At 41.6% G+C, this 21,991-nt stretch overlaps 2 protein-coding genes across 2 annotated transcripts in view; one reads left to right on the forward strand and one right to left on the reverse strand.

Moving 5' to 3' along the window:
* The window catches only part of LOC139761332 (monocarboxylate transporter 9-like), a 247,853-nt gene that overhangs the window by 173,304 nt on the left and 52,558 nt on the right, over window positions 1-21,991 (forward strand). The window lies entirely within an intron of this gene.
* The window catches only part of LOC139761330 (monocarboxylate transporter 9-like), a 51,743-nt gene that overhangs the window by 18,589 nt on the left and 11,163 nt on the right, over window positions 1-21,991 (reverse strand). Inside the window, exons 2-4 of the mRNA XM_071685396.1 lie at window positions 11,079-11,349; window positions 9,170-10,060; window positions 7,192-7,383 (exon numbers count right to left, since the gene is read on the reverse strand). Of these exons, the coding sequence (XP_071541497.1) occupies window positions 7,192-7,383; window positions 9,170-10,060; window positions 11,079-11,349 (1,354 nt within the window). The remainder of the gene's footprint in view (window positions 1-7,191; window positions 7,384-9,169; window positions 10,061-11,078; window positions 11,350-21,991) is intronic.

Raw genomic sequence — 21,991 nt, forward strand, 5'->3', positions numbered from 1 at the left:
GGGTGGTGAGAGTAAGTGAGCTTGAGAAGGAGACCTGTGTGAGGAAGTACCAGGAGAGACTGAGTACAGAATCGAAAAAGGTGAGAACAATGGAAGTAAGGGGAGTGGGGGAGGAATGGGATGTATTTAGGGAATCAGTGATGGATTGCGCAAAAGATGCTTGTGGCATGAGAAGAGTGGGAGGTGGGTTGATTAGAAAGGGTAGTGAGTGGTGGGATGAAGAAGTAAGAGTATTAGTGAAAGAGAAGAGAGAGGCATTTGGACGATTTTTGCAGGGAAAAAATGCAATTGAGTGGGAGATGTATAAACGAAAGAGACAGGAGGTCAAGAGAAAGGTGCAAGAGGTGAAAAAAGGGCAAATGAGAGTTGGGGTGAGAGAGTATCATTAAATTTTAGGGAGAATAAAAAGATGTTCTGGAAGGAGGTAAATAAAGTGCGTAAGACAAGGGAGCAAATGGGAACTTCGGTGAAGGGCGCAAGTGGGGAGGTGGTAAAAAGTAGTGGTGATGTGAGAAGGAGATGGAGTGAGTATTTTGAAGGTTTGTTGAATGTGTTTGATGATAGAGTGGCAGATATAGGGTGTTTTGGTCGAGGTGGTGTGCAAAGCGAGAGGGTTAGGGAAAATGATTTGGTAAACAGAGAAGAGGTAGTGAAAGCTTTGCGGAAGATGAAAGCCGGCAAGGCAGCAGGTTTGGATGGTATTGCAGTGGAATTTATTAAAAAAGGGGGTGACTGTATTGTTGACTGGTTGGTAAGGTTATTTAATGTATGTATGACTCATGGTGAGGTGCCTGAGGATTGGCGGAATGCGTGCATAGTGCCATTGTACAAAGGCAAAGGGGATAAGAGTGAGTGCTCAAATTACAGAGGTATAAGTTTGTTGAGTATTCCTGGTAAATTATATGGGAGAGTATTGATTGAGAGGGTGAAGGCATGTACAGAGCATCAGATTGGGGAAGAGCAGTGTGGTTTCAGAAGTGGTAGAGGATGTGTGGATCAGGTGTTTGCTTTGAAGAATGTATGTGAGAAATACTTAGAAAAGCAAATGGATTTGTATGTAGCATTTATGGATCTGGAGAAGGCATACGATAGAGTTGATAGAGATGCTCTGTGGAAGGTATTAAGAATATATGGTGTGGGAGGAAAGTTGTTAGAAGCAGTGAAAAGTTTTTATCGAGGATGTAAGGCATGTGTACGTGTAGGAAGAGAGGAAAGTGATTGGTTCTCAGTGAATGTAGGTTTGCGGCAGGGGTGTGTGATGTCTCCATGGTTGTTTAATTTGTTTATGGATGGGGTTGTTAGGAAGGTGAATGCAACAGTTTTGGAAAGAGGGGCAAGTATGAAGTCTGTTGGGGATGAGAGAGCTTGGGAAGTGAGTCAGTTGTTGTTCGCTGATGATACAGCGCTGGTGGCTGATTCATGTGAGAAACTGCAGAAGCTGGTGACTGAGTTTGGAAAAGTGTGTGGAAGAAGAAAGTTAAGAGTAAATGTGAATAAGAGCAAGGTTATTAGGTACAGTAGGGTTGAGGGTCAAGTCAATTGGGAGGTGAGTTTGAATGGAGAAAAACTGGAGGAAGTGAAGTTTTTTAGATATCTGGGAGTGGATCTGGCAGCGGATGGAACCATGGAAGCGAAAGTGGATCATAGGGTGGGGGTGGGCGAGAATCCTGGGGGCCTTGAAGAATGTGTGGAAGTCGAGAACATTATCTCGGAAAGCAAAAATGGGTATGTTTGAAGGAATAGTGGTTCCAACAATGTTGTATGGTTGCGAGGTGTGGGCTATGGATAGAGTTGTGCGCAGGAGGATGGATGTGCTGGAAATGAGATGTTTGAGGACAATGTGTGGTGTGAGGTGGTTTGATCGAGTGAGTAACGTAAGGGTAAGAGAGATGTGTGGAAATAAAAAGAGCGTGGTTGAGAGAGCAGAAGAGGGTGTTTTGAAGTGGTTTGGGCACATGGAGAGGATGAGTGAGGAAAGATTGACCAAGAGGATATATGTGTCGGAGATGGAGGGAACAAGGAGAAGAGGGAGACCAAATTGGAGGTGGAAAGATGGAGTGAAAAAGATTTTGTGTGATCGGGGCCTGAACATGCAGGAGGGTGAAAGGAGGGCAAGGAATAGAGTGAATTGGAGCGATGTGGTATACCGGGGTTGACGTGCTGTCAGTGGATTGAAGCAGGGCATGTGAAGCGTCTGGGGTAAACCATGGAAAGCTGTGTAGGTATGTATATTTGCGTGTGTGGACGTATGTATATACATATGTATGGGGGGGGGGTTGGGCCATTTCTTTCGTCTGTTTCCTTGCGCTACCTCGCAAACGCGGGAGACATCGACAAAGTAAAAAAAAAAAAAAAAATATATATATATATATATATATATATATATATATATATATATATATATATATATATATATATATATATATATATATATATATATATATATATAATATATATATATATATATATATATATATATATATATATATATATATATATATATATATATATATATATATATATATATATTTCACATGCCTTGATTCAATCCACTGACAGCACGTCAACCCCGGTATACCACATCGCTCCAATTCACTCTATTCCTTGCCCTCCTTTCACCCTCCTGCATGTTCAGGCCCCAATCACACACAATCTTTTTCACTCCATCTTTCCACCTCCAATTTGGTCTCCCTCTTCTCCTTGCTCCCTCCACCTCCGACACATATATCCTCTTGGTCAATCTTTCCTCACTCATCCTCTCCATGTGCCCAAACCACTTCAAAACACCCTCTTCTGCTCTCTCAACCACGCTCTTTTTATTTCCACACATCTCTCTTACCCTTACGTTACTCACTCGATCAAACCACCTCACACCACACATTGTCCTTAAACATCTCATTTCCAGCACTTCCATCCTCCTGCGCACAACTCTGTCCATAGCCCACGCCTCGCAACCATACAACATTGTTGGAACCACTATTCCTTCAAACATACCCATTTTTGCTTTCCGAGATAATGTTCTCGACATCCACACATTCTTGAAGGCCCCCAGAATTTTCGCCCCCTCCCCCACCCTATGATCCACTTCCGCTTCCATGGTTCCATCCGCTGCCAGATCCACTCCCAGATATCTAAAACACTTCACTTCCTCCAGTTTTTCTCCATTCAAACTCACCTCCCAATTGACTTGACCCTCAACCCTACTGTACCTAATATATATATATATATATATATATATATATATATATATATATATATATATATATATATATATATATATATATATATATATATATATATATATATATTTTTTTTTTTTATACTTTGTCGCTGTCTCCCGCGTTTGCGAGGTAGCGCAAGGAAACAGACGAAAGAAATGGCCCAACCCCCCCCCCCATACACATGTACATACACACGTCCACACACGCAAATATACATACCTACACATCTTTCCATGGTTTACCCCAGACGCTTCACATGCCTTGATTCAATCCACTGACAGCACGTCAACCCCTGTATACCACATCGCTCCAATTCACTCTATTCCTTGCCCTCCTTTCACCCTCCTGCATGTTCAGGCCCCGATCACACAAAATCTTTTTCACTCCATCTTTCCACCTCCAATTTGGTCTCCCTCTTCTCCTCGTTCCCTCCACCTCCGACACATATATCCTCTTGGTCAATCTTTCCTCACTCATTCTCTCCATGTGCCCAAACCATTTCAAAACACCCTCTTCTGCTCTCTCAACCACGCTCTTTTTATTTCCACACATCTCACTTACCCTTACGTTACTTACTCGATCAAACCACCTCACACCACACATTTTCCTCAAACATCTCATTTCCAGCACATCCATCCTCCTGCGCACATCTCTATCCATATCCCACGCCTCGCAACCATACAACATTGTTGGAACCACTATTCCTTCAAACATACCCATTTCTGCTTTCCGAGATAATGTTCTCGACTTCCACACATTTTTCAAGGCTCCCAAAATTTTCGCCCCCTCCCCCACCCTATGATCCACTTCCGCTTCCATGGTTCCATCCGCTGACAGATCCACTCCCAGATATCTAAAACACTTCACTTCCTCCAGTTTTTCTCCATTCAAACTCACCTCCCAATTGACTTGACCCTCACCCCTACTGTACCTAATAACCTTGCTCTTATTCACATTTACTCTTAACTTTCTTCTTCCACACACTTTACCAAACTCAGTCACCAGCTTCTGCAGTTTCTCACATGAATCAGCCACCAGCGCTGTATCATCAGCGAACAACAACTGACTCACTTCCCAAGCTCTCTCATCCCCAACAGACTTCATACTTGCCCCTCTTTCCAGGACTCTTGCATTTACCTCCCTAACAACCCCATCCATAAACAAATTAAACAACCATGGAGACATCACACACCCCTGCCGCAAACCTACATTCACTGAGAACCAATCACTTTCCTCTCTTCCTACACGTACACATGCCTTACATCCTCGATAAAAACTTTTCACTGCTTCTAACAACTTGCCTCCCACACCATATATTCTTAATACCTTCCACAGAGCATCTCTATCAACTCTATCATATGCCTTCTCCAGATCCATAAATGCTACATACAAATCCATTTGCTTTTCTAAGTATTTCTCACATACATTCTTCAAAGCAAACACCTGATCCACACATCCTCTACCACTTCTGAAACCGCACTGCTCTTCCCCAATCTGATGCTCTGTACATGCCTTCACCCTCTCAATCAATACCCTCCCATATAATTTACCAGGAATACTCAACAAACTTATACCTCTGTAATTTGAGCACTCACTCTTATCCCCTTTGCCTTTGTACAATGGCACTATGCACGCATTCCGCCAATCCTCAGGCACCTCACCATGAGTCATACATACATTAAATAACCTTACCAACCAGTCAACAATACAGTCACCCCCTTTTTTAATAAATTCCACTGCAATACCATCCAAACCTGCTGCCTTGCCGGCTTTCATCTTCCGCAAAGCTTTTACTACCTCTTCTCTGTTTACCAAATCATTTTCCCTAACCCTCTCACTTTGCACACCACCTCGACCAAAACACCCTATATCTGCCACTCTGTCATCAGACACATTCAACAAACCTTCAAAATACTCATTCCATCTCCTTCTCACATCACCGCTACTTGTTATCACCTCCCCATTTACGCCCTTCACTGAAGTTCCCATTTGCTCCCTTTGTCTTACGCACCCTATTTACCTCCTTCCAGAACATCTTTTTATTCTCCCTAAAATTTAATGATAGTCTCTCACCCCAACTCTCATTTGCCCTTTTTTTCACCTCTTGCACCTTTCTCTTGACCTCCTGTCTCTTTCTTTTATACTTCTCCCACTCAATTGCATTTTTTCCCTGCAAAAATCGTCCAAATGCCTCTCTCTTCTCTTTCACTAATACTCTTACTTCTTCATCCCACCACTCACTACCCTTTCTAAACAGCCCACCTCCCACTCTTCTCATGCCACAAGCATCTTTTGCGCAATCCATCACTGATTCCCTAAATACATCCCATTCCTCCCCCACTCCCCTTACTTCCATTGTTCTCACCTTTTTCCATTCTGTACACAGTCTCTCCTGGTACTTCCCCACACAGGTCTCCTTCCCAAGCTCACTTACTCTCACCACCTTCTTCACCCCAACATTCACTCCTCTTTTCTGAAAACCCATACTAATCTTCACCTTAGCCTCCACAAGATATATATATATATATATATATATATATATATATATATATATATATATATATATATATATATATATATATATATATATATATATATATATATATATATATATATATATATATATATATATGAACATATATATACATATACATATGAACATATATATACATACACATGCACTGACATATACATATATATACACATGTACATATTCATACTTGCTTGCCTTCATCTATTCCTCGTGCTTCCCCATCCCAATAGAAACAGCATCGCCATTCCCTGTCTCAGCGAGGCAGCGCTTGGAAAACAGGTCGCCATTCCCTGCGTCATGAGGTAGCGCCATGACAGTTGAATGAGTTTTCATTTTATAGTGGCATATTTTGGGTGCTTTGGCCAGGTTGGTATGTGAAGTGAGAGAGTCGTGGGGAGTGGTTGGTAAAGGATGAATAGGAAGTGAAGCTTTCCGTAAGATGAAATGTTGGAAATGGATGGTATTGGAGATGAATTTCTTAAGAAAGTGGGTGGGTGTTGCTGACTGGTTAGTTAGGATTTTCATCGCATGTATAGATCATGGTAAGTTGCCTGAGGACTGCTGGAATGCATGTACAGTGTTACTGTATATGGAAGGGGGACAAAAGTGAGTGTCGAAGCTACAGAGGCATAAGTTTGGTGCGTTTACGTGATAGGTTATATGGGAAACTATTGTTTCAAAGAGTGAAGGCATATAAAGATCATTAGACTGGGGAGAAACAATTTGGTTTCAGACGTGATAGGTGTTTTCTTTTTAAAATACGTGCGAAATATACATAGAAAAATTGAAGGATTTCTATGTGTCATTTTTAGATCTGTAGAAAGCACATGATAGGGTTGACAGAGATGCTTTTGTAAGGTTTAACACTCTATGGTGTGGAATACATGAGACTTTTTTTTATCAAGGATGTAAGGTGTGTGTACGAGTAGGAAGAGAGGAGAGTGAGTGCTTTCAAGTGAAGGCTGGTCAAGTTGGTCATATGAAAGACTCTTGCTAAGAGGGGCGAGTATGCAGTCTGCAGGAATGAGGGGGCCTAGGAAGTTGTTGTTTGATGATGATACAGAAGAAGAGAAGTTGCTCCATTAACGGTTACTGCAATGGGTGGACTTAAAAGGAAGAAACGAAAAAACTAAAGATAGGAAGTTTAGAAAGGAGAGACTTATGCCTCACTCTGTGGGGTTGATTTGGAGATGTTGAGAGCCTCAGTAAATTTTCCACCAGAATCTCTGAGAGAGGAAGACCAGAGGTTAATAATATAGGAGAGAAGACCACAAGTAGATCTCGTTCTGTGAAAGCCGTATTGGTGATCAGAAAGAAGAAATGGGATTATAGATGCTTGAGAAAGTAAGAATTATGGAGAAATTTTAAGAAATTTGGAGATGGTGGAAGTGAGAGAAATGGGGAAATGGTTCGTAGGGATGAGCTGTATGTACCTACCTATCGTAGGTCCGATGATCAGAAAACCACATCCCTGGATGACGGCAGAAACTCCGAACATGGCTGCCAAGTTCTCTATGCCCAGGTACTGTATCATGACTAAGGTGTAGAAGGTGACGGCAGCACCAAGACCGTGGCCGGAGGCCGCTATTGCCACAGTTATCCACACGAGGTCTGTCACGAAGGAAAACACTGAGGGAAGAAAACATAATACAATTAGCTTTATGTATGAACAGATCATCTGAGCATCATTACATGGTTAATGTAATGCTGGGTCATTAAGAGTTTAAGACAATGTATTGAAATCGTTAGTTGTGTGAGTGTGAGGTTATGAGCATTTGATCATGACAGCGTGCACTGTATAGTACGAGTTTGTGTGTGTTAGATCATGGCAACATTCACTGTATAAGACATGCACTGCGCATGTGATAGATCATGACAACATGAACTGGATAAAACAAGTAGTGCGTGGTGTGTTACTTCATGCACTGTATAACACACAAGGTGTGTGTATTAGATCATGGCAGGATCCATTATATAACACAAGTAGTACGTGAGTTAGATAATCGTCAGTGTGAACTGTATGATTACAAGATGTACGTGTGTTTAATCATGGAAACGTGAATTGTATAATACGAATTGTGTTGGGTTAGATCATGGCAAGATGTGATGTATAACACATGTACAGTGCGTATCTACACCAGGGCTGCGTGTACTGTATAACAAGAATATTATGAATGGTAGATCATGGCAGTTGGCACGATATAACAGTTGTTGTTGTTGTGTCTTACATCATGGCAGTGTGCAGTGTATAAAACAAGTAGTGTATTTATTTACTTATTAGTAATATCCTATTTGTAATCACGTATTTGTTTTGTACGGGAGGCTATTGTGCAACTTCTGTTTGCTGTTTGCATATACCATGTGTTCAGGCTTTTCATTCCATTCATCCATCACTCTTATACAAGGAAAGTGCTCTTTTAAATCTCTCTTAATTTCATGTTGTCCTCTGGTTGTTCTACTCCTACACCTCTCGTTGAACTGTTCAGTGTCTATATCATCAGTCTATTTCAAAAACAAAAGTAGTGCTCAGGTCACCTCCCATCCTTCTATCTTCTAAAATGGTCAAATGTAGAACCTCTGGCATTGCCCTGTAACTTAGCTACTTTAATTCTGGTATTATTTTGTTGATTTTCTTTGGACCTTCTCTTTTGACTACCTTGTTTTTCCTTAGATATGGTGATCAAACCTGAGAAACATACTCTAGTTTTGGTCTGATGTACCGAGGGATATGAACAGTTTTGATATATCTTTTCCATGAATTTGAATGCATTTCTACTTTACCAGCAGATGGAAGGCCTCCTTCACTATCCTACAAAGGAGGAACTTATTCGACACGTTAGGAACGATGTCGACTCCCAGGTCCGTCTCACACACAGCTTGTTTCCTGCTAGATAATAATTACATCGAGATCTTCTCTCACTGTGACCCGGCCTCATTACTTTGAATTCACTCAAGTTGGTCGTCATAAAACATGTGTCAGATCAACTATGAACTCGGTCCAAATCCCCTATTAAGCTTGTGCAATTTTCATCTCTCTCCACTTCCCTCATGACCTTTGCATCATCTGCAAACTCATTCAGGCTGGAGTCCTTTCTTTTTTTGAGTCATTTATATATACATCAAAAAGAATAATGATCCCAGAACTAAACCCTATGGTACTCCGTTGGGGGTCTTAACCTATTGTGTGTGTGTGTGTGTGTGTGTGTGTGTGTGTGTGTGTGTGTGTATGTGTGTGCGTGTGTAGATAATATGAGAGCAGAATAATGTACAAAGATATAAGTTTTTATCATCTTCCGTCTTCTGACATGATAAGATAATCTAGTCACAGTATGAAAAGAAACATTATCTTACAAGAAATTGTGAACATAGTGACTGCACCTCTAATATGAGCACAGCAAAAGCTGATGTTCCTTACCAAGTATTGTGGATCCCATGATGACACAACCAAACATTATACAGAGGCGCTTGTCGAACCTCTTCCAGTCAGATAAAGGAGAGACAATAAGGCGGGTCGCCAGGTTACAGATGCCCATCACAGATATGCACCAGGCGGAGTCTTGTAGGCTGTGGTCCTCTGACTCCATCACGAATGGCACCATCATTATAAAGTTGTAGTAGCTGCTAAAAATGAGCGTGTTGGCTAGAGAAATAACGAACCCACGACTTGAACGTAGAATACCCACATCAGATTTAGTTCTGTGCGCCACGCGCACCAGGATCATCCACAATGTCTTGATCACACCCAAACAACTATTACCCTTATACCCTTCCTTGTTGTCAGGAGGAGCACAGTTAGTATCTGAAACAATATTTCCAGACAAGATATTTGAAATCACTGACTCCTGTGAACATTCACTCAACCGGTGACTTGTATCACATCGCGTTCGTTTGACTCTCGCTTGATCTGCAACAGCCAGCCAGTCAGGTTCCTCTTTGGTTCCTTCATGCTGAGGGACGACGTCCAGCTGATTCATCGTCTCCTGAGGACCATCACTGCTTCCTTTTTGTGGTATCAAAGGTGCAAGAGTTTCTGGAGGCTGGTCTGTCTTCTGACGAGGCTTCATGTGCCACTCAACAGGATGGAACAAGGAGACTGCCACAAACCCATTCATTAACATAGCACCATATATGAGAGCTCCACCCTTGTAGCTGTAATTGTCCAGTAAGTAACGAACGAATGGAGGAATGAGGATCTGTCCCAAGCAGATCCCTGCCATCAAGAAAGTGTTAGCCAAGCCACGTCGTCGATCAAAGTACAGTGGAAGTATGATGAAGGACATCCCAACCACCAGACCCACACCAAGACCTGCGAGCAAATGAGACGTGGCAGTTACCTCTTTAGCAGGCCATGTGATGCCACCTCAAGGCGTAAACCGTAATTTGACTACCAGAGCTACCGTAACGGCCGGAAATGGTTGATTTATATGAGTACATTAATGTTCACAATGGAAACTAATACTGACGCTGGCTTAACACGGACTCTAGCAATTCTAAACGTTAATATTGATCCAGTTTCGTATTTTCCAGGTACACATGGTGCAAGAAGATAAAACACAAAAATGGAAATGGTAATGAATAATTAGGAACTTAAGATCCCAAATGAAACATGAATGGTATTGTACTAAAAGCTTAGAGAAGTCCTCGGTCAATGTAAAGTAAGATTCTTATGCATTCTCTGTCTACTTCATATTACTCGTCAGTGAGATTCATGTCTGTATCAGCTCTCATTTTCATCTTGACCTACCGCGTTGCCTGTGGTAGCTGCCATCTGCTGACGTATCATCTCTTACATGATCTGCCTCTCCCTTCCCTTCGCTTATCCGACCTTCTCCTATGCAATTATTACTTTTCTTCTCTTAACCATTAATCATACGTTCTAAATGTACATACTATCGTAATGTAGTTAGATACAAAATGCTTCAGGCAATACTTTATCGATACTGTTGTAATATGCTTGCACAACACAGTAAGTCATACTGTCCTCAGAAATTATTGCTAGTTCGCCAAGAATACTGACAAACAGCGCTCATTATTGAGACCGGAATCCCAGATTATCTATTGCCAGTCTGAGTATCCCAGGGTTCACTCCCACCCATTGCTCTGCCTCTTCCCCATCAAAGTCAGATGTCATTTAAGGTAGGTTTAGTATGATGATTATGTGGCAACAAACTAGCTTGAGTATTCTGTTTATACCAATTCTGGTGAAGCCGGCTTACTCACCAGAGCATGCATACATATAGTATACTTTCGCCAGTGTATCTAGGAGCTGTGATATCTATCAGTCACCCGAGGTATATGGTGGTGTCCATATCACAACCACTCACCTGATAGGAGAGAGTAGGAAAAGAAAAGAAATTCGGCTGATGGTGAGAAGGCAGAGAGGATAATTGAAGATGACGACATGAACACTCCAATGTAGCCAATTCTTCTCCAGCCGAACTCCTTCGCCAGAGGACGGATGAGTGGCGCCACGAGACTTTTAACAAAAATCTGAATATTGAAGACCCAGGCGGTAGCGGCAGAAGACGTGCCTCTCTCTAGAAGGTAGCCAGAAAAAAGGATTCCAAAGAACGAACCGACAGACAGGTACAGCATCTGGAAAGAGAGTGAACGTTTTGTGCTACATATCCAAAGTATTCATAAACATATATTTGTAGGTTCACCAACACATTTCAGGAATATTGGTTTTCCTCACAGTGTCAAGGAGAAATCACCAAGCATAAATTTACAGACTGACAAACTCAAACGTTGATTTTACCAAACAAAAGCAGGCAAAGGAATGATGACGTAATTTAACGTGACGCCCGACATCGGGCAGCGCGCTGTCATTGGCCATGCCACCAACGGCATTCATCTCTTATTGGTCAATATCCTTGACTTGTGTTTTGATCAGGCACTTTCCTCGCACTTTAAGAATGTGACACGAGTCACGGAACGATTTGTTACAACAAACCCCAAAAGAATTACACACTTCGTTTCCATCTGTGTTAGGCACTACCCCTTTGGCCACCTTATAGGTAATCAACCTGGGCAATATAAGCGAGTCGTTAGACAGGTTAAGTACATCAATAAAAAACTAATAAATACCTGAATAGCATTCATATTCATTGAAACATATGCAATATATATCCTTTATATTCTTATCAATTTATCTATTTTGCTTTGTCGCTGTCTCCCGCGTTAACGAGGTAGCGCAAAGAAACACGAATGAATGGCTGAACATACACGCAAATAGACATACCTATACATCTCAACGTATACATATATATACACCCAGAGACATATACATATATACACATGTACATCATTCATACTGTCTGCCTTTATTCATTTCCATCGCCACCCCGCCACACATGAAATAACAACTCCCTCCCCCCTCATGTGCGCGGGGTAGCGGTAGGAAAAGACAACAAAGGCCCCATTCGTTCACACACATTCTCTAGCTTTCATGTAATAATGCAAAGAAACAACAGCTCCCTTTCCACATCCAGCCCTACAGAACTTTCCAAGGTTTACCCCAGACGCTTCAAATGCTCTGGTTCAATCCAGTGACAGCACGTCGACCCCGGTATACCACATCGTTCCAATTCACTCTATTCCTTACACACCTTTCACTCTCCTGCATGTAAAGGCCACGATCACTCAAAGTCTCTTTCACTCCATCCTTCCACCTCCACTTTGGTCTCGCACTTCTCCTCGTTCCCTCAGCCTCTGACACATACATCCTCTTGGTCAATCTTTCCTCACTCATTCTCTCCATGTGACCAAACCATTTCAAAACACCGTCTTCTGCTCTCTCAACCACATACTTTTTATTAGCACACATCTCTCTTACCCTTTCATTACTTACTCGATCAAACCACCTCAGACCACATATTGTCCTAAAAGATCTCATTTCCAGCTTATCCACCCTCCTCCGCACAACTCTATCCATAGCCCACGCCTCGCAACCATTTAACGTTGTTGGAACGACAATTCCCTCAAACATACCCATTTTTGCTTTCCGAGATAATGTTCTCGACTTCCAAATATTCTTCAACGCTCCCAGAACTTTCGCCACCTCCCCCACCCTATGATTCACTTCCGCTTCCATGGTTCCATCCGCTGCCAAATCCACTCCCAGATATCTAAAACACTTCATTTCCTCGAATTCTTCTCCATTCAAACTTACCTCCCCCTTGACTTGTCCGTCAACCCTACTATACCTAATAACCTTACGCTTATTCACATTCACTCTCAGCTTTCTTCTTGCACACACTTTGCCAAACTCAGTTATCAGCTTCTGCAGTTTCTCACAAGAATCAGCCACCAGCGCGGTATCATCAGCGAACAACAACTGACTCACTTTCTAAGCTCTCTCATCCACAACAGACTGCATACTTGCCCCTACTTCAAAAACTCTTGCATTCACCTCCTTAACTACCTCATCCATAAACAAATTATACAACCATGGAGACATCACACACCCAGGCCGCAAACCTACATTCACTGAGAACCAATCACTTTCCTCTCTTCCTACACGTACACATACCTTACATCCCCGATAAAAACTTTACACTGCTTCTGACAACTTGCCTCCCACACCAAATATTCTTAATACATACCACAAAGCATCTCTATCAACTCTATAATATGCCTTCTCCAGATCTATAAATGCTACATACAAATCCATTTGCTTTTCTAAGTATTTGTCACATACATTCTTCAAAGCAAACACCTGATCCACACATCATCTACCTCTTCTGAAACAATACTGCTCTTCCCAAATCTGATGCTCTGTACATGCCTTCACCTCTAAATCAATACCCTCCCATAAAATTTCCCAGGAATACACAACAAACTTATACCTCTGTAATTTCAGCACTCACTTTTATCCCCTTTGCTTTTGTACAATGGCACTATGCAAGCATTCCACCAATCCTAAGGCACCTCACCAAGAGACATACGTATTTCAAATAGCCTTACCAACCAGTCAACAATACAGTCACCTCCTTTTTTAATAAATTCCACTGCAATACCATCCAAACCCGCTGCCTTGCCGGCTTTCATCTTCCGCAAAGCTTTTACTACCTCTTCTCTGTTTACCAAATAATTCTCCCTAACCCTCTCCATTTGCACACGACCTCGACCAAAACACCCTAAATCTGCCACTCTATCATCAAACACATTCAACAAACCTTCAAAATACTCACTCCATCTCCTTCTCACATCACCAATACTTGTTATCACCTTCTCATCGGCTCCCTTCACTGAAGTTCCCATTTGTTCCCTTGTCTTACGCACGTTATTTGCCTCCTTCCAAAACATCTTTTCATTCTCCCTAAAATTTAATGATACTCTCTCACCCCAACTCTCATTTGCCCTCTTTTTCACCACATGCACCTTTTTATTGACCTCATGCCTCTTTCTTTTATACATCTCCCACTCATTTGCATTTTTCCCTGCAAAAATCGTCCAAATGGCTCTCTCTTCTCTTTCACTTGTAATCGTACTTCTTCATCCCACCACTCACTACCCTTTCTAATCTTCCCACCTCCCACGCTTCTCATGCCACAGTCATTTTTTGCGCACGTCAATACTGCTCCCATAATTACATCCAATTCTTCCCCCACTCCTTTTACGTCCTTTGCTCTCACCTTTTTCCATTCTGTACTCAGTCTCTCTTGGAACTTCCTCACGCAAGTCTCCTTCCCAAGCTCACTTACTCTCACCACTCTTCTCACCCTAACATTCTCTCTTCTTTGCTGAAAACCTTAACAAATCTTCACGTCGCCTACACAAGATAATGATCAGACATCCCTCCAGCTGCACCTCTCAGCACATGAACATCCAAAATTCTCTCTTTCGCGCGGCTATCAATTAACGCGTAATCCAATAACCCTCTCTGGCCATCTCTCTTACTTACATACATATACTTATGTATATCTCTCTTTTTAAACCAGGCATTCCCAATCACTAGTCATTTTTCAGCACATAAATCTACAAGCTCTTCACCATTTCCATTTAGAACACTGAACACCCCATGTACACCAATTATTCCCTCAACTGCCACATTACTCACCTTTATATTCATATTCTAATATACTTTGCTGGTGTCTCCTGTGTTAGCGAGGTAGCACAAGGAAACAGACGAAAGAATGATATAAACACGTCCACACACGTACATATACACACAAAATATTTATCTATTCTTATTTATTTTTTTTGTCGCTGTCTTCTGCGTTAGCGAGGTAGCGCAAGGAAATAGACGAACGAATGGCCCAACACACCCACATACACATGCATATACATACACATCCACACACGCAAATATACATACCTATACATCTCAACGTATACATATATATACACACAGACATTTACAAATATACACACGTACATAATTCATACTGTCTGCCTTTATTAGTTCCTATCGCTACCCCGCCATACATGAAATAACAACCCCCTTCCCAGCATGTGCACAAGGTAGCGCTAGGATAAGACAACAAAGGCCATATTCGTTCACACTCACTCTCTACCTGTCATGTATAATGCACCGAAACAACAGCTCCCTTTCCACATCCAGGCCCCACAGAACTTTCCATGGTTTACCCCAAACGCTTCACATGTCCTGGTTCAATCTATTGAAAGCACGTCGACCCCGGAATACCATATCGTTCCAATTCACTCTATCCCTTGCACGCCTTTCACTCTCGTGCATGTTCAGGCCACGATCACTCAAAATCTTTTTCTCTCCATCTTTCCACCTCCACTTTGGTCTCCCACTTCTCCTTCTACCTCTGACACGTATATACTCTTGGTCAATCTTTCCTCACTCTTTCTCTCCATGTCACCAAACCGTTTCAAAACACCCTCTTCTGCTCTCTCATCCAAACTCTTTTTATTACCACACATCTCTCTTGCATTTCATTACTTAAACGATTAAACTACCTCACAACACATGTGGTCCTAAAACATCTCATTTTCAGCACATCCACCCACCTCCGCACAACTCTATCTATAGCCCACGCCTCGCATCCATATAACATTGTTGGAACTACAATTCCTTCAACAATACCCATTTTTGCTTTCCGAGATAATGTTCTCGACTTCCAAACATTCCTCAACGCTCCCAGAACTTTCGCCTCTTCCCAAACCCTATGATTCACTTCCGGTTCCATGGTTCCATCCGCTGCCAAATCCACTCCCAAATATCCAAAATACTTCAATTCCTCCAGGTTTTCTCCATTTAAACTTACCTTCCAATTGACTTGACCCTCAACCCTACTGTACCTAATAACCTTGCTCTTATTCACATTTACTCTCAACTTACTTCTTTCACACACTTTACCAAACTCAGTCAACAACTTATGCAGTTCCTGAAACGAATCAGCCACCAGCGCTATATCATCAACGAACAACAACTGACTCACTTCCCAAGCTCTCTCATCCACAACAGACTGCATACTTGCCCCTCTTTCCAAAACTCTTGCATTAACCTCCTTAATGACACTATCCATAAACAAATTGAACAACCATGGAGACATCACACATCCAGGCCGCAAACCAACATTCACAGAGAACCAGTCACTTTCCTCTCTTTATACACGTACACATGCCTTACATCCTCGATAAAAACTTTTCACTGCTTGTAACAACTTGCCTCCCACACCACATATTTTTAATACCTTCCACAGAGCATCTCTATCAACTCTCGTTTGCCTTCTCCAGATTCATAAATGCTACATACAAATCCACTTCCTTTTCTAAGTATTTCTCATACATTCTTCAAAGCAAACACCTGATCCACACATCCTCCACCACTTCTAAAACTGCACTTCTCTTCCCCAATCTGATGTTCTGTACATGCCTTCACCCTCTCAATCAATTTGAGTGCTCACTTTTTTCCCCTTTGTTTGTGCAAAATGGCACGATGCAAGCATTCCGCCAATCCTAAGGCACCTCACCATGGGTCATACATGCATTAAATAACCTTACCAACCAGTCAACAGTAAATTCCGGAGCATTACCATCCAAACCAAATGCCTTGCCGGCTTTCATCTTCCCCGAATCTTTTACTACCTCTTCTCTGTTTACCCAATCTTTTCCTCTGACCCTCTAACTTTGCACATCACCTCGACCAAAACACACTGTATCTGTCACTCTATCATCAAACACATTCAACGAACCTTCAAAATACTCACGACCATCTTCTCACATCACCACTACTTGTTATCACAGCCCTATTATCCCCCTTCACTGAAGTTCTCATTTGTTCCTTTGTCTTACGCACTTTATTTACCTCCTTTCAAAATATCGTTTTATCCTCCCTGATATTTAATGATGCTCTCTCAACCCAATTCTCATTTGTCCTCTTTTTCACCTCATGCATCTTTCTCCTGACCTCCTGCCTCTTTCTTTCATACATCTCCCAGTCATTTGCCATTTTCTCTGCAAAAATCAACCAAATGTCTCCCTCTTCTCTTTCACTAATAATCTTACTTCTTCATCCCACCATTCACTACCCTTTCTACTCTCCCCACCTCCCACGCTTCTCATGCCGCAAGCATCTTTTGCGCAAGCCATCACTGCTTCCCTAAATACATTGCATTCCACCCACACTCCCCTTACGTCCTTTGTTCTCACCTTTTCAGATTCTGTACTCAGTCTCTCGTGGTACTATCTCACACGTCTCCTTCCCATGCTCACTTACGCTCACCATTCTCTTCACCCCAACATATATATATATATATATATATATATATATATATATATATATATATATATATATATATATATATATATATATATATTCACTGCTTCTAACAACTTGCCTCCCACACCATATATTCTTAATACCTTCCACAGAGCATCTCTATCAACTCTATCATATGCCTTCTCCAGATCCATAAATGCTACATACAAATCCATTTGCTTTTCTAAGTATTTCTCACATACATTCTTCAAGTTGTTAGAAGCAGTGAAAAGTTTTTATCGAGGATGTAAGGCATGTGTACGTGTAGGAAGAGAGGAAAGTGATTGGTTCTCAGTGAATGTAGGTTTGCGGCAGGGGTGTGTGATGTCTCCATGGTTGTTTAATTTGTTTATGGATGGGGTTGTTAGGGAGGTAAATGCAAGAGTCCTGGAAAGAGGGGCAAGTATGAAGTCTGTTGGGGATGAGAGAGCTTGGGAAGTGAGTCAGTTGTTGTTCGCTGATGATACAGCGCTGGTGGCTGATTCATGTGAGAAACTGCAGAAGCTGGTGACTGAGTTTGGTAAAGTGTGTGGAAGAAGAAAGTTAAGAGTAAATGTGAATAAGAGCAAGGTTATTAGGTACAGTAGGGTTGAGGGTCAAGTCAATTGGGAGGTGAGTTTGAATGGAGAAAAACTGGAGGAAGTGAAGTGTTTTAGATATCTGGGAGTGGATCTGTCAGCGGATGGAACCATGGAAGCGGAAGTGGATCATAGGGTGGGGGAGGGGGCGAAAATTTTGGGAGCCTTGAAAAATGTGTGGAAGTCGAGAACATTATCTCGGAAAGCAAAAATGGGTATGTTTGAAGGAATAGTGGTTCCAACAATGTTGTATGGTTGCGAGGCGTGGGCTATGGATAGAGTTGTGCGCAGGAGGATGGATGTGCTGGAAATGAGATGTTTGAGGACAATGTGTGGTGTGAGGTGGTTAGATCGAGTAAGTAACGTAAGGGTAAGAGAAATGTGTGGAAATAAAAAGAGCGTGGTTGAGAGAGCAGAAGAGGGTGTTTTGAAATGGTTTGGGCACATGGAGAGAATGAGTGAGGAAAGATTGACCAAGAGGATATATGTGTCGGAGGTGGAGGGAACGAGGAGAAGAGGGAGACCAAATTGGAGGTGGAAAGATGGAGTGAAAAAGATTTTGTGTGATCGGGGCCTGAACATGCAGGAGGGTGAAAGGAGGGCAAGGAATAGAGTGAATTGGAGCGATGTGGTATACAGGGTTTGACGTGCTGTCAGTGGATTGAATCAAGGCATGTGAAGCGTCTGGGGTAAACCATGGAAAGCTGTGTAGGTATGTATATTTGCGTGTGTGGACGTGTGTATGTACATGTGTATGGGGGGGGGGGTTGGGCCATTTCTTTCGTCTGTTTCCTTGCGCTACCTCGCAAACGCGGGAGACAGCGACAAAGTATAAAAAAAAAAAAAAAAAAAAAATATATATATATATATATATATATATATATATATATATATATATATATATATATATATATTCTTATACTATATTTATGTTGCTCAAGTCTAACAGAAAGATCCTTACCAGTCTGACCAACATAAAATTTATCACAGTGTCCACAAGGAACTTTATAGATGCAACCAAGAGAATTTTCTGGTGAATTCCTGATTAAGATATTCTTTATAGTATTATTGTTGCTAAAGGCAACATTTACATTAGAGGATTTAAGCAACATGGGAAGCAAAGTGAAATTATTATTAAAAGGGAGAACTGAAAGATTCTTGGTGTCAATGGGTGGTTTGGGCTCAACTGTATAAAATGATTTCTTTGCTAACTTAAGGGATTTATCAATGAAAGATCAAGGGTACTTTAACTTTGATCCAATAGAATATATCTTCTCAAACTCATCATCAATAAGCTCTGGACTGCAAATACGTAATGCCCTTAGGAACATAGATTGAAATGATGATAATTTAACTCTGTCATGTTGAGATGAGTAATAATGAATATATGAGCATGCATTGGTGGGTTTTCTTTATATGCTAAACTTAAACTTGTTTCCTTGTCTATGGATCATGCAATCTAAAAATGGTAACATACCATTATTTTCATTTTCTACTGTAAATTTGATGGAAGGTAGGACTATATATATATATATATATATATATATATATATATATATATATATATATATATATATATATATATATATATATATATATATATATATATATATATATATATATATATATATATATATATATATATATATATATATATATATATATATATACCTTGCTGTCGCGGGAAATGGCGAATAGTATGAAAAAAAAAAAAAAAAAAATATATATATATATATATATATATATATATATATATATATATATATATATATATATATATATATATATTTTTTTTTTTTTTCGCTTTGTCGCTGTCTCCCGCGTTTGCGAGGTAGCGCAAGGAAACAGACGAAAGAAATGGCCCAACCCCCCCCCCCATACACATGCACATACACACGTCCACACACGCAAATATACATACCTACACAGCTTTCCATGGTTTACCCCAGACGCTTCACATGCCTTGATTCAATCCACTGACAGCACGTCAACCCCTGTATACCACATCGCTCCAATTCACTCTATTCCTTGCCCTCCTTTCACCCTCCTGCAAGTTCAGGCCCCGATCACACAAAATCTTTTTCACTCCATCTTTCCACCTCCAATTTGGTCTCCCTCTTCTCCTCGTTCCCTCCACCTCCGACACATATATCCTCTTGGTCAATCTTTCCTCACTCATTCTCTCCATGTGCCCAAACCATTTCAAAACACCCTCTTCTGCTCTCTCAACCACGCTCTTTTTATTTCCACACATCTCTCTTACCCTTACGTTACTTACTCGATCAAACCACCTCACACCACACATTGTCCTCAAACATCTCATTTCCAGCACATCCATCCTCCTGCGCACAACTCTATCCATAGCCCACGCCTCGCAACCATACAACATTGTTGGAACCACTATTCCTTCAAACATACCCATTTTTGCTTTCCGAGATAATGTTCTCGACTTCCACACATTTTTCAAGGCTCCCAAAATTTTCGCCCCCTCCCCCACCCTATGATCCACTTCCGCTTCCATGGTTCATCCGCTGCCAGATCCACTCCACTTTTTTATACTATTTGCCATTTCACGCGTTAGCGAGGTAGCGTTAAGAACAGAGAACTGGGCCTTAGAGGGAATATCCTCACCTGACCCCCTTCTCTGTTCCTTCTTTTGGAAAATTAAAAAAAAAACAAGAAAGGGGAGGATTTCCAGCCACCCGCTCCCTCCCCTTTTAGTCGCCTTCTACGACACGCAGGGAATACGTGGGAAGTATATATATATATATATATATATATTTTTTTTTTTTTTTTTTTTTTTTTTTTTTTTTTTTATACTTTGTCGCTGTCTCCCGCGTTTGCGAGGTAGCGCAAGGAAACAGACGAAAGAAATGGCCCAACCCCCCCCCCCATACACATGTACATACACACGTCCACACACACAAATATACATACCTACACAGCTTTCCATGGTTTACCCCAGACGCTTCACATGCCTTGCTTCAATCCACTGACAGCACGTCAACCCCTGTATACCACATGACTCCAATTCACTCTATTCCTTGCCCTCCTTTCACCCTCCTGCATGTTCAGGCCCCGATCACACAAAATCTTTTTCACTCCATCTTTCCACCTCCAATTTGGTCTCCCTCTTCTCCTCGTTCCCTCCACCTCCGACACATATATCCTCTTGGTCAATCTCTCCTCACTCATTCTCTCCATGTGCCCAAACCATTTCAAAACACCCTCTTCTGCTCTCTCAACCACGCTCTTTTTATTTCCACACATCTCTCTTACCCTTACGTTACTTACTCGATCAAACCACCTCACACCACACATTGTCCTCAAACATCTCATTTCCAGCACATCCATCCTCCTGCGCACATCTCTATCCATAGCCCACGCCTCGCAACCATACAGCATTGTTGGAACCACTATTCCCTCAAACATACCCATTTTTGCTTTCCGAGATAATGTTCTCGACTTCCACACATTTTTCAAGGCTCCCAAAATTTTCGCCCCCTCCCCCACCCTATGATCCACTTCCGCTTCCATGGTTCCATCCGCTGACAGATCCACTCCCAGATATCTAAAACACTTCACTTCCTCCAGTTTTTCTCCATTCAAACTCACCTCCCAATTTACTTGACCCTCAACCCTACTGTACCTAATAACCTTGCTCTTATTCACATTTACTCTTAACTTTCTTCTTCCACACACTTTATCAAACTCCGTCACCAGCTTCTGCAGTTTCTCACATGAATCAGCCACCAGCGCTGTATCATCAGCGAACAACAACTGACTCACTTCCCAAGCTCTCTCATCCCCAACAGACTTCATACTTGCCCCTCTTTCCAAAACTCTTGCCTTTACCTCCCTAACAACCCCATCCATAAACAAATTAAACAACCATGGAGACATCACACACCCCTGCCGCAAACCT

The sequence above is a fragment of the Panulirus ornatus genome, chromosome 40 (assembly GCF_036320965.1).
Source record: "Panulirus ornatus isolate Po-2019 chromosome 40, ASM3632096v1, whole genome shotgun sequence".
NCBI lineage: Eukaryota > Metazoa > Arthropoda > Malacostraca > Decapoda > Palinuridae > Panulirus > Panulirus ornatus.